The sequence below is a fragment of the Necator americanus genome, chromosome V, assembly GCF_031761385.1.
Source record: "Necator americanus strain Aroian chromosome V, whole genome shotgun sequence".
In the NCBI taxonomy this organism is placed as follows: Eukaryota; Metazoa; Nematoda; class Chromadorea; order Rhabditida; family Ancylostomatidae; genus Necator; species Necator americanus.
In genome coordinates, this window is record NC_087375.1 from 15,925,226 (window position 1) to 15,937,680 (window position 12,455).

The 12,455-nt window shown below is 41.3% G+C and overlaps 2 protein-coding genes across 3 annotated transcripts; one reads left to right on the forward strand and one right to left on the reverse strand.

Moving 5' to 3' along the window:
* Positions 1-503: 503 nt before the first annotated feature.
* RB195_014025 (uncharacterized protein) lies at positions 504-8,160 on the reverse strand (the record flags this gene model as incomplete). 2 transcript variants are annotated; one of them, XM_064204114.1, is made up of 12 exons in its annotated part: positions 504-602; positions 692-761; positions 1,094-1,212; positions 1,479-1,553; positions 3,073-3,261; positions 3,535-3,621; positions 5,781-5,867; positions 5,948-6,019; positions 6,610-6,741; positions 7,343-7,452; positions 7,684-7,776; positions 8,124-8,160. In XM_064204114.1, the coding sequence occupies 12 exons, from the start codon at positions 8,158-8,160 to the stop codon at positions 504-506; spliced, it is 1,170 nt and encodes a 389-aa protein (XP_064059996.1). The 2 variants fall into 2 exon arrangements, with proteins under 2 accessions (XP_064059996.1, XP_064059995.1); XM_064204115.1 differs by lacking the exon at positions 1,479-1,553.
* A 2,063-nt stretch (positions 8,161-10,223) lies between these two features.
* RB195_014026 (uncharacterized protein) lies at positions 10,224-10,838 on the forward strand (the record flags this gene model as incomplete). The annotated part of the gene is made up of 2 exons (XM_064204116.1): positions 10,224-10,387; positions 10,574-10,838. The coding sequence occupies 2 exons, from the start codon at positions 10,224-10,226 to the stop codon at positions 10,836-10,838; spliced, it is 429 nt and encodes a 142-aa protein (XP_064059997.1).
* Between the last annotated feature and the right edge of the window lie 1,617 nt (positions 10,839-12,455).

Genomic DNA, 12,455 nt, shown 5'->3' on the forward strand with positions numbered 1-12,455 from the left:
CAGACTTCCTGAGCTTCGACAATTTAACATCAGTAGCAGCGGGTGACTAATGAACACAATGTAAACGGGCTAGAGCATGGCTAGCAACGGGCATGCTAGAATAAGCTGAGATTCTAGCCGAATCCGCTCTGCTAGCAGTAAAAATGGGTTAAAAGGGTGCGCGCAATGAGACAGTAAGAAAGGAGGTTAAGTTGAAGCAGAAGCGAATTTACCTTAGGAAAAGAAGGCCTAGAGAAATGTGTTCACGACTCGGCAGTCAGTCACGATTTTCATTCAGACTAGAAGGACTCCATTTTACTACTATTTGTATTGAACAGTTTGATCCCTCGCCGTTTTCAAAGTGCTCGAGCCGGCGTGTTGGAGAGCCAAATCCACAAATCAGCCAAAACAGTCGGTTTTCTCATACCTTTAAGCATCCTCTGCTTATAAATTATCTGAATATTCGTCTGCAGGAAAATGTATGTACATAGCATGTGATGTATGTACATAGCGTGTATTTCATATCATGGAGTAAGATACATTATAAGACATTCTTTAACGAAACTACATTTTGTTGTCCATTTGACGTCTGCGAAGTCAACGATAAACAAAGCCAAACAACTCTGAACAAACCAATCAACAACACCAATTTCAAAGAACAAAACGTAGTACCTGAGGAGCAGTGGTGTATAAAAGTGGGCGAAGAACTCACCCAATCCCTGAGAATTTGAACAAAATAGTGCGCTGTTCGGTTGATTGTTCTCTTAGCAAATCCGATGGGTCTGAAATTTCTGAAAAGTCGGAAAAGAAGAGAGGAGGTGGGTTCTTAAAAGGTAATGGTTAATGTTTTTGATTGGGCACGTGTTGATCTCTTTACAGGTTACCACTCAGAACTTTCATCGAGTTTTAGAAAGAAAAAAAGTCCACCTTGGTTTGCATGAAGGGTAGTAACCCATGAGGTCTACTAAAGAATATAGTGGACTAAAAATGCAAAAGGCAAATGTTGGGTGTACTATAATGCGTAACTACGACAGTTCTTCGCAATATTTCTTTATATTTTAGGCCCGCAGAACCCTCACAGCTACCAAGGATCACCTTGCAAAAGCGGACACACCTGTCAAACGAATGTCTGCGCCCTGAATGTGCCACAGGTGGAGAAATCGGTGGTGCCTTCGGTTGATGTTGGTGAATTGAATGTTGGAAACGATGATTAGCTTCAAGTACGGCGTGCCACTAGAAACAATCGAAAGATACAAAGTTTTTCTTTCGTAAGGTAGAAGTACTTCAAAGGAGAGGAATGGAAAATGACCCGAATAGAAAAAAGAAATATAAGGTTCAATCTCCTCTTGAAAACAGTCACGTAAGCAATATTTGTAGCAACGTTTACTCCAGCAAAGCAGAAAAAGTCAACTCGGAGCTTCAACACCCCGTACGCGAGTTGGTATCAAAACAACCGCAACTCACGAAAATCGCGTTAAAGAAAGTGGCTAGGAACGCACTTTCTCGTCGAATTCCACATCATCGCGACAGTTGTCGTAAATCCAGTTTACAGGCTCGAAAAGGGCATAGCGAATCTGTAAGGCCCTAGGATACTCAGGGAACAGCGAAGTCGATTAAGTGCAAAATCGCTGTAGACATAATGTCATGCACGACACTGATGCATTATTGATTTCCGTAAAAATCAAAGCCATTCGAAATTTGGTTAGTCGAAAAAAATCAATTTTATTCAAATTATTCAAAATCGAATATTCAAAACTTCGAAATTCAAAAATTTTCGAAGTTTAAGAGAAGAAAATAGGTGAGAGATCTATTTTAACTTCTCTTTCTTCTAAACTTTAAGTTATGCGCAAGAAAGTTTATTGTTTACGAATAAGTTTATAGTGTCTGATTCTCTAGAAAGATTTTCTTGCCGTTGATTAGACTAACGAATATTCGAAAGTAATGAGACTTTGGAACGATTATTTCAATTTATGGAAATTTTGAATCTTACTCTGAGTTTCTTACCATTTTGAGATTTTCCCATTTACCCATATTTATTTATATATTTCAGTATTAATAAATTTCACTTTCTTCTTGACTGTTTTAAGTCATTCTTTTTTTAAGAAGCTTCGTTTTCAAAGTTTTCAATATCCTCGTTTATGTGAATATAAATCCCTTGCGAAATTAATTTATTTTTATGTCTAGTTGTAAACTTTCAATAGAAAAGAGGAATAGTAGATCAATTTTTCTGTTCATATTGAGCAGGACAGCCTAGAACGAATTTGAAAATGGATTTCAGGAAGAGCTAATAAGCAAAAATACCAGAGACGTCAAAAGACAATGGATGTGTATAGTAATGATTGGCGTATCGATCTGACTTGAGGACTCAAAGGGGAATCAAGCGACGGACAAGGACCAACCTCGAAAGTGAGGAGTGCAGAGAGTCTGCAACACATGACAAGAGAAAAATGTGGGTGAAGAGATTAATTCGAAATGAGCCGAGCAGAAGCGGAGGAACTACGTACACGTTAAGCTTCCAACTGCGAAACCCTGCAGGTGTCCATGTAGCGAATCCAGGGAGTTGAAAAGTTTTAGGGGTGAACCTGGTGCTAGTTGGAATTGAAGAAAAAAATCAAGAAGATCCTGCTATATGGGAGAAGGACTAGACATGAAATATGTTGCGAGTTTACGTATCTGGGACAACCACAGTAGTACCTAAGTTGAACTATTTGCGTCCCAAAATGAACTACAACCTACAACAGCGGTTATAAATCAAGCAAAAGTGAGCACTTTGCGAAAATGACTCAAATGCGAACACATGTTCCCTCAACTGCTGAATAGATTTGCCACGAATGAAGTCGGTAAATCCACTTAAATCCATCATAAACTAGCTAAATATCAGAACATTTCTTTACAATGGGTTACTGTAGAATCTTCCCTTTTGGAAATATGAAAAAAAATATTTAAAAAAATATACACAAAATTGCATGAAGGAGTTCGAGAACCATTGTTATCGAGGAAGATGAAAGTGCATGACTTTCAAATCCAGATTTTGTAAGAAGTGAAGGAAGAGAAATCAAGAGAGGAGGACTTGGACTTTCCAGGTAATCCTACCGGCTTGGTCAGGTGTGGAGGGTGCAGATCTCGTGGCATTGGCGTGAGTTTCCTCGTACAAATTGGTGACTCATGTGGAACTTCAGGAAGGAGGAGATGCGGCTTGACGGTTGTAGGGGAATTAGGAACGCTCCGCGATCCCATCTCAGTCGTTCTCGAGGTTAGTTCCAGTTCATGGCAGCGATTCTCCTGAAACAGATGGAAACAGTGTGAGTCATTTATACCAAATCCCTGGAAATCTATCGTGAACTAGCTGAATATCAGAACATTTCTTACTTACTGATACTGTCTTCTTACACGAAAATTTCTCTAGAAATTGCTACCTTTGGATTCATTTTAATATGAATGAATTTTATGTTGGATAATGGCAAAACTAAACGTAAAGAGTTATAGTTTTCTGTAGCACACTGATCAATTTTTTTTTCCAAGGAACCAAAAGAAAACACTGAAACCACAAGTAACCTTCGGGACTGACAACTCTTTCGGTAACTTCTGCAACACTTTGCCAGCCGTCTGTTTTTCGAGAGTAGCCGATACCGTTCTCAAATCCTAGAAATATGCCATTTAAGGTGCCTATAAGAATGGTGCAAAGAAGTGTTTTCTTAGAAAGAATTCAAATAATGTTTTCAACAAAGTCTAGTGCAACAGTTTACTACCACAAGATAACCACAGTGCTAAGTCTCGAAAAAAAAAATGTTGAAAGAACCTGGAGCCACTAATCGCCCCTCCACGTCTGATTACTCGTTTTCGATTTCTGATTTAGTCCGCGAAGAGTGGTGGAGAATAAGTGCAAGAATCAAAGCATTTCCCAAAAAAATTTTGTTTTTTGATTTTTTCTTTTGAAATAGCTTTCAATACACAGAGTGTACCGCACTTGATTTTATTTGTTCAACTTCACATCTAATTTTCTTTCACAGGCTTTGATAATTAGGGGAGCCCGGAGCTTCGTATACGAGTTTGATTGCTAGCTGGATGCGGTGGTTCTGCTTGTACTAAATGCAATAACGCATTTGAGAGTACACTCTGGGGATATGCCAGCACAGTTATATGGCGGAAGTTGCCCAGGTATTGCAGATGGGTGCTGTTGTCCAGCAAATTGGCAATGTCCAGCCAAAATATGCCAAATAAACTATTAGAGGGAGCGTGGAATTTTTGGCTACAGCTCTCCATTTCGCTACGTTGAACTGACATTGTCGATCTAAGGTACTCGGGTCACTCGGTGTCAATTGGCGGTTCGTGCGAGACGCCAATTCTAGCCACCACGATATGAAACAGTAATGAATGTATGGATTCTGTGCAAGCTCTTGCTGTAAATTGAGAAGGTTTGGATAGAGCTGCATTCGACGACACCCGCCTCGACGACGAAGATGCGGACAACCGCATCAGACGACAGTAGCAGCTCTCCTATTAAATCAAGTATGCGAAGCCTACCCTGAGATGACCAAATTTAGCAAGATATCCCTCATAAAGTGAAAGTCCCAGAGAGAGGATTGTCTCCAATCGCCTCAATTTTTCGTTGTGAGGTAGAAGCAAAAGACGAGAAAAATGAATAATTAAGCTAGCACAAGTTAGTGGGGCGGATGTAGCGCCCCACTAGTAAGTTCCGCTGTCTGCATGATCGAGCAGAAGGTTCGAATTCGCCCTAGTGCTCACCAAGCCTTTCATTCCTCCGGGCTCGATAAAGTAGTACCAGACTTGGATGGGAGGATAAAAACACTGACTTGACACATCGGCTAGCCACCGCAAGTCATTGCATAGGCCAGATACACGTTCGTAAACCTCAAACGATTCTGAGTTGAAGTGAACGTGGGGGCGCATCCCAAGCGGATTGATCAGCGCCAGAAACTTTATCCTTTATCCTTCATCTTAAAGGCATCACCCCACGAATCTGAATTGGTACGGACTTCAGGTGGAGCATTCGTTTATCGGATCCTAGATTAGGAAGAGAAGGGTGATTCCGCCTATTTTTTCCTAATTTCGGTAAAAAAAAACTAACCGTAAGATACGGCTTCGAGCTTTCTGGTGCGCTGCTTTCTACATTGAGTTCGATTGGAGCGCACCACCTTTGTGCACGCGCCGCATCTTGGGGGCCGTTTTTTATGCCAATTAGCAAGAAATGGACGGAATCACCCACCTCTCCATAGTCTCCCATCCCGTATACGAATACTCCACCTGAAATCCGAACCACCTCAGATTCGTGGGGTAATGCCTATAATCATTTTTTTTTAAGTTTTTGTGGATCAGTCTTTGTGATTGTGAACGGCATTTTTCATTTTGTGACTAGACAAATGAAGTGAACAAATGGTAGACAAGTTTCAAAAAAAGCTTCAAAATGCATTTGTGAATGCGAATAATGTTTCGCATGGCCAAATATTCGCTTCAATATAAACGAATGTAGGGTATTCTCAAACACGATTAGAAGGGATATGTTTGCATTATGTATGGGAAAATTCTTTTTCTGCAACTATTTTTTTTCATATTGACACATTCCTAGGGGATTGATTAACCCCACACACTTCACCCTTTATCCTTATCCACAACTTAGTACATTTCGAGCAAACTCTTGTATGAAGAATAGTAAGTGCGCGGATGAGTGAAGATTGAGACGTGGCGGGTTGCCTGACGGTTCCCATCATACGCTTTCGTTTAGAGGCATGATGGCGGACGTTAAATTCCTAGAAAAAGAATAATCCTTGTCATGCAGATACCTCTTTCGCAGTGTCAATGTTGCTGACGTTGACTGACAATTCTTGACAATTCATTTGTGAAGTGAATCGCAGTTTTGGTTTGGCTGGCTGCAAAAAGCCGCAGTTATTTTTATCTAGTGATCAATTCTGGATGAATTCTAAAAATGTAAAGCCAAATTAAAAACTACCACGACGAATAATTTTCCCGACCAATCCAAGGATGTTGTTCTTTTCAAGTTACGTTTCATCGGAATGAATGTCTGAACATTAAAAAAGATTAAGGCGCTATCTTGTCCAAAAAGAAGAAACAAACTCATGTTTCACTCATTTTAGTGGGAAGACAACGAAATGGTTGAAGAAAACTCGATATAATTTAAAAGATAAAGTGCTACGCAGAACCTTTTAAAAAATTCAAGGACAAAACTTGTGCTTCCCTTTATTGAAAGGAACTGAAGTTTTATTTTTAAAAAGCCACTAAAAATGGTCCTGTCTCAAGCGCTTTTAAAAGAATTGTTCTGATTATATACCAATTCCTGAATGCAAAGATTTCTTTTTCTCGACAAACCCATTACAGTTTAAGAAAAAAGAGTGGAAAAATGTCTTATTTGTCTTTAATTTCTTTGACATCTAAGAAGATTTCTTCGGGGGTATCTGGGCAAAAGATAGCTAAGTTCATCTCCCATATCTCTGAACACCAGGAAATACCGATTACGATAGCTGTCCCACAAATCCAAGGGAACAGAACAAGCATCTCCATCCTACCACTTCTCCAGGATCCTTCACTGCTACTCTAATGATCAGAGCAGTCAGCAATCAGAATGGATTCCTTTCTAGTTTCCTCTGCACGAACCTTTTTCGTCCCGGAGGTGTCCGGTTTTATCGATTCCTTTCGAGCTAACACTAGTTGCGCCAGTGCGGCTGTCGCAGCTGTATCAGGCAACACCTCCAGTTTTTCCCATTGTTTCAGTCGGTCTCCTTCTGTCTGAACAAAAGAATAGTGGTCACGAGTGAAATTTCCGGAAAGAGAACGAGAAAAACGGTATATTATTGGTCAGCACTTTCATATATTCAGCTTGAGATCGTCTAAAATCCCCTTGTCTACTTCTTTATTTTGTTAACACTTTCCGCAACATCAGTATGAGTAAAAGAAATAGAAACCCTTTTCAAATTGTGAAGTAGAAGAAATCAGTATCTGAGTTGTGCCCTGCTTTCTCAGAAAACACTTTTTGTTATTGCTATCATATCGAGAGCTGGTTCTTGTAAACTTATTTGTTTTGCCCTTCCAGAAACTGGCATGTCCTATCATAGAATCGCAAGAATAGGAAAGCTTTTAGAAAAAACGCTGATTTTCTCAGCTCGCTTCCAGAAAGAGAATTAATAAAGCTAAGTAACAAACGGCAGTTAGAATTAGACGAAGAAATTTGCTTATGTCAAAAGAGACCCTTCCGTTTATTCTAGAAATACCGTCTTTAGCTGAAGATGAGAAGAAAAGTTTCTCATGTTGCAAGTTTTAATGTTACAATTTTCTAGGTTTTTCCCATAGCCACAGAAGAAACACGAATCAGTTCAATGTCTGCTGTTACATATTTCTTGTGGATGTTCGTTGTGCTTTGCGTTTCATCATCCGCTGATTTCTTTCGAAGCGACGGAACACGGATGTTGATGGGAAGAGCGGGAAAAGGGTCGACGATCACTGCAAAAATAACAATGATGACAGGAAGTGCTGCAACACCAGAACAAGCTGAACCGAATAGAATGCTGAATTCTCCCTCTGAACAAATACTGATACTAACACTGATAATTTTAGCGATAATAATAGTGAAAATAGTGGTGATACTAGCAATTTTGCTGACGCGATTACCGCGACTACCAATATTAATACGAGTAATAAAGAAGCAAAAAGTGGTTCAGCTCGTCAAATCACCGTCGACGTAGTCCTCGCCAATGCCGGACGTTTTTCTCAGTGAAATTCTTGATATCTTGCGCTCAGGTGGTGACGGAAGCGCTGAGAGGATCACTAAAATCAGACTATTTAGAAAATGCATGCTCTTAAGATTTGTACAGCTACATGTATGTAGCAGGGTGATTGCTATTGCAAGTCAAGTAGCTTTATATAAAAGTTAAAGTCATAATCATGTGATTTCCTTCTACTTTCTCTTGATAGAAATATCGAACGTAACAAAAATCAATAAATCGACTTGTTCTGTTTGTAATGACGTCAACCCTGTACTCCGGAACAGCGAGTCAACGGTATTACCCTTGTGTTCAGCTTTTTTTCAATCAGTCTTCTAGTATTTTGCTATTGTTATTTCTAGTAACCCTATATTTTCATTTTTTGTAAAAGAAATAATTGAAAAAACCCACAGTTGTTCTGCTCCTTAATTTCGTTGTAGTTGCTCATTTCTGCAGCAGTAACACATGAAGAACGTGCTTAAAAATCTGGAAACAAGTGATTTTCGTGTTTCGAGTTTTTGGTTGTAAGGGCGTCCTCAGGACATAAACATATATTTGCGTAGCATGGATGTTGGAGACATTTAAGGCGGATTGAATTATGAGAAGATTAGAAAAGAACTAAAGAATATACGATCAAAGAGAGTTCTAGCCCCAATTTGCGGAGGTTTTTGTGGTGATGCTGCGGTGATAATAGAGTGTGGAAAAGAAAAGCGGCATAGAGACGAAAACTGTGCAAGCAGCGAATTGTAGGTGGATAGAGGGAGAACGGAGACTTTCACAAAGGTTCAGGAAAGACTTTCAGTGGGTAAGGAAGGCTCAAGAACGTAGATCAAGTGCAGCTTTCCTTCTGACTTATCAACCTTATTAGAATTAGTGCATGTCAGCAAGTGGACAGAATGAAGCAGAAGGTATCATAATTATGCGTCAAATGATGAGAAAAGCTCGTTTTAAGCGTATATACTTGTTGAACTATATTTGTTATTCATTAGCAAGGAATGAATGTTCTTATCGATTCGGACGCATTTCTCAGGGACAGTTCGATTCTCACTTCGAATAAGTAAGAACCAAATGAATAAATAAAGAACTGTTTCTTGTTGAAAGAAAAATATGTGGATTCTAGTTTGACTAAGAAAGTTGAGCTCTTATAAGTAGCTTAAAGGTCAAAGAGATGAAAATCTTGGTGTTTGAAAATCGGAATTTCTTTTCAATAGTTTCACTACCTTTAGCGACCAACGGATCACTCTCACTAGAGGGATCACATCCGGTTACAACTTTTCTAATGTTGCAAGTTGCAATCTCTATGCCAAGATTCAAGGAAAGTCGAACTTTCGCACTTCACATCTGGTTATTCGCGAGGTTAGGTGGTGCGTCTCTAGGTGGCGGATAGGATTAGCCAATCGCGGACCAAAAGAGACCTTGGGCCTGCCCTGAGATGCAGGTATCTTGAGATGGACTCCCTGTTTCTGCTGCGCTAGAATCGGCTCATAATGCTATTGCATGCACGTCGGTCCGGCCAAAATTCTGCAAACAAGTGACTGGGAGGTGCAAGAGGGCGGTTCGAAGTCGCATCCAACAGATAAGCTTCAAGTCCACAACGGGAGGATGAGACGTTATAAAAAATCTCATGAGACTAGAGGTGTGCAACTTGCCCATGGATTTTAAAATTATATGCAAAACGCAGTAGTAAGAGAGAGTCTCCTGATTCCGAAGAAAAGCCGGGTACGCTAACGTCAGGAAGGACAGGTTGCAGGAGTCATCGGAGCTACCGGAATGGAAAAGGACTAGGATGATTATTTGTACTTAAGAACGCTTGCATCGGATGCGACCACTGAAGATCTGGTGATGCAAGTCAGGGAAGTATAATTGACGAACGTCATCGCACTGATCAAGACGAGACGACACCACCAAGTGAACGCCACGTCACGCCATGATACTGGAGAAGAGCTGTTCTCAGGAATATGCAACAGTAGAGGAGTTGGTGAAGTTAGTGAGAAAGTTCCACAGAGGATCACACAATCATAGCTTTTCATATGGAACTGGAGAAGTTCTACACAGAAGATCGTACCTTCCGCAAGGCCAGAGTTGGTGATTTCAACGCTAAAATTGCCCCCACAAGAACGCCTTAAGAACTTCACAGCGTAGCTCGCGTCCTTCAGTAGAATGAGCAGGGAGAGAGGCTTTCCGAGTTTATAATTACGAGTAATCCCATCCATGGGAACATTTCGCATTTTCAGAAGTCTTCCTCTCAAAGCTGGACTTGAAAGTCACCTGATAGATGGTTCCATAATGAAATTGACCACATCATCGTCAGTAAAAGGTTTTTCCTGATGGATGTCGCTGTTGTATCAAAGTGTTATACGAGATCCGACCATCGCCTCCTTCGAGGAGGATGTTCCTCACATCTTCACCCGAAGAGAAGAGAAACCCACAAAGCTTACAAAGCAAACTTCAAGAACTATCGTCGACTGGGACCCCTTCGCACCGCTTTCCTGCTTTTAGAAAGATACCATCATGGGCAACAACGACTACGAACATGATCGGCTAGTAGAGCATCTTCACGACTATACAAGGAAGGCAAAGAGTTTTAAAACTATCAAGAGACGTCTGTCTCCGAAAACTCTAGAGCTAATACGCCAGCGTGGAGCTGCACGAGCCGCATGCAACCAAGAACTAACGTCCGTGCTCGCAAGGCTTTGCAGAGAGACAATAAAATAAGACCTCAAAAAGGGAAGAGCAGAAGTGTTAGCTGAAGAAGCAGAGGCGCGTAAGAGCATTCGCAACGCCCGTCGGAACTTCGCCAATCGTAAAACAAAAATAACTACTCAACGGAACTCAGACGGCACAACTACAGCATCGTGAAGGGGATGGAGAAGTTCACTCACGAATTCTACTCGTCGTCGTTCCGTCGACAGCCAGTTACTTGCTCACGATCTGAGAGAAGATGCCATTCCAGAGGTCTTCCCTTCCGAACTCCGAAATGACACCATGTCGTTGAAGGATCGTACTTCATCCGGTCTCGACAGCATCAAGTCTAAACATCCGAAGAAGCTACCGCCGGTCCTCATGAACACCCTGGGGAAGCTATTCACTCGTCATCTTTTGGAATGCAAGGTCTTTAAGCAGTGAAAAACCAGCAAAACCGTGCTGATGTATAAGAATGGAGATCCACATGATACCGGAGCCTATCGCACACTCTGCCTACTGTCTGCCATCTACAAGCTCTTCACAAGAGTAATCCAAAAAACATGATAGAAAGAACATAAAATGAAGGACAGCCATGGGAGCAAGCAGTTTTTCGAAAAGGGTACGAAAGGGCAGTACAACTGACCACATACACAACGTCTCAAAAAAAAAAAACTCAAAGACGTAGGTGAGAGTAGAAATGCCGTGTCTCACTCGCATCAACTTGAAGAAGGCTTTCGATTTAGTTGCGACTGAAGCGGTCATGAAGCCCTTGGACAATCAAAGTGTCTCTACTCCAAAGATAAAGTTGTGTATATGGTCAGTTGTACTGCCCTTTCGTATCCTTTTCGAAAAACTGCTTGCTCCCATGGCTGTCCTTCATTTTATGTTCTTTCTATCAGTACAACTGACCACATACACAACGTCTCAAAAAAAAAACTCAAAGGCGTAGGCGAGAGTAAAAATGTCGTGTCTCACTCGCATCAACTTGATGAAGGCTTTCGATTTAGTTGCGACTGAAGCGGTATGGAGCCCTTGGACAATCAAAGTGTCTCTACTCCATAGATAAAGATATTTCGTGAGTTGTATAGTAATTCAACGACCAAAATTCCCCCATTATACAATAATGTCACAATCAACGAGAAGAGACGGGTTCGTGAGGGTGACCCAGTTTCAAGCTCAAACTGTAGCTCAACTCAACTCAAAATATTCAGTGCCACTCTCGAGAACGCGATGCGAGGAATGGGATAACGCGAGTGGAAGTTGACGGCAGACATTCACACCATCTTCGTATGGCTGATTGCATCGTTCTGATAAAAAATATCAATCACGTGGAACAAATGCTTATCGAATTTAATGAAACGTGTAGAAAGATCAGTCTCCAGGTGAACCTGGACAAGAAGATGTTCACAAGGAATGGATGGGTTTCTGATGCCCCACTCACGTTCAAGGGAGCGAATATATGCAAATACTGCAGCAATGTATATCTAGGCCAAGAAATCAACGTGATGAACGATCTGACCTCCGAGCTGAGCATTGTGCGGCTTGGGGAGCATATAAGAGCATCGAGGAAGTAGTGAAGAAGATTGAGAACATTCACTTGCGTTCTCCCCTATTCAACACCACTAACTTCGTGGTTTGACCTTAGCTTCAGAAACCTCGGCGTGTAGCAAGCAGGAAGGAAATGTGATCAGCGTCAGAGAATGCGCAACTGAAATCGTGATGCTAGTATCTCGCAATGCGAAAATTAGAGAAGGGAGCTTCATTCCTACGTCACCGATCGAAGATCAGAGACGCTGCCGGATATGCCAATGAAAGTGAAGTTAGGTGGACCGGTACGTACGTTGGAGCCTCATGTACAAGCCTAATTGTTACCTGATCGTGGTGGCCCTTCTTTTAGTAATCGCAATCAGGAATCTGAGTGAACGCTTAAGGAGCGTACGAGCTGTATAACTTGCATGTATGGCGTAAGATTCTCGGACACTGCAAGAAGGTGCCATCGTCCAGCACCATTGCAGAGCCCACACCCTAAAGAGTCGAATGCTTGAAAGGAAAAATAGA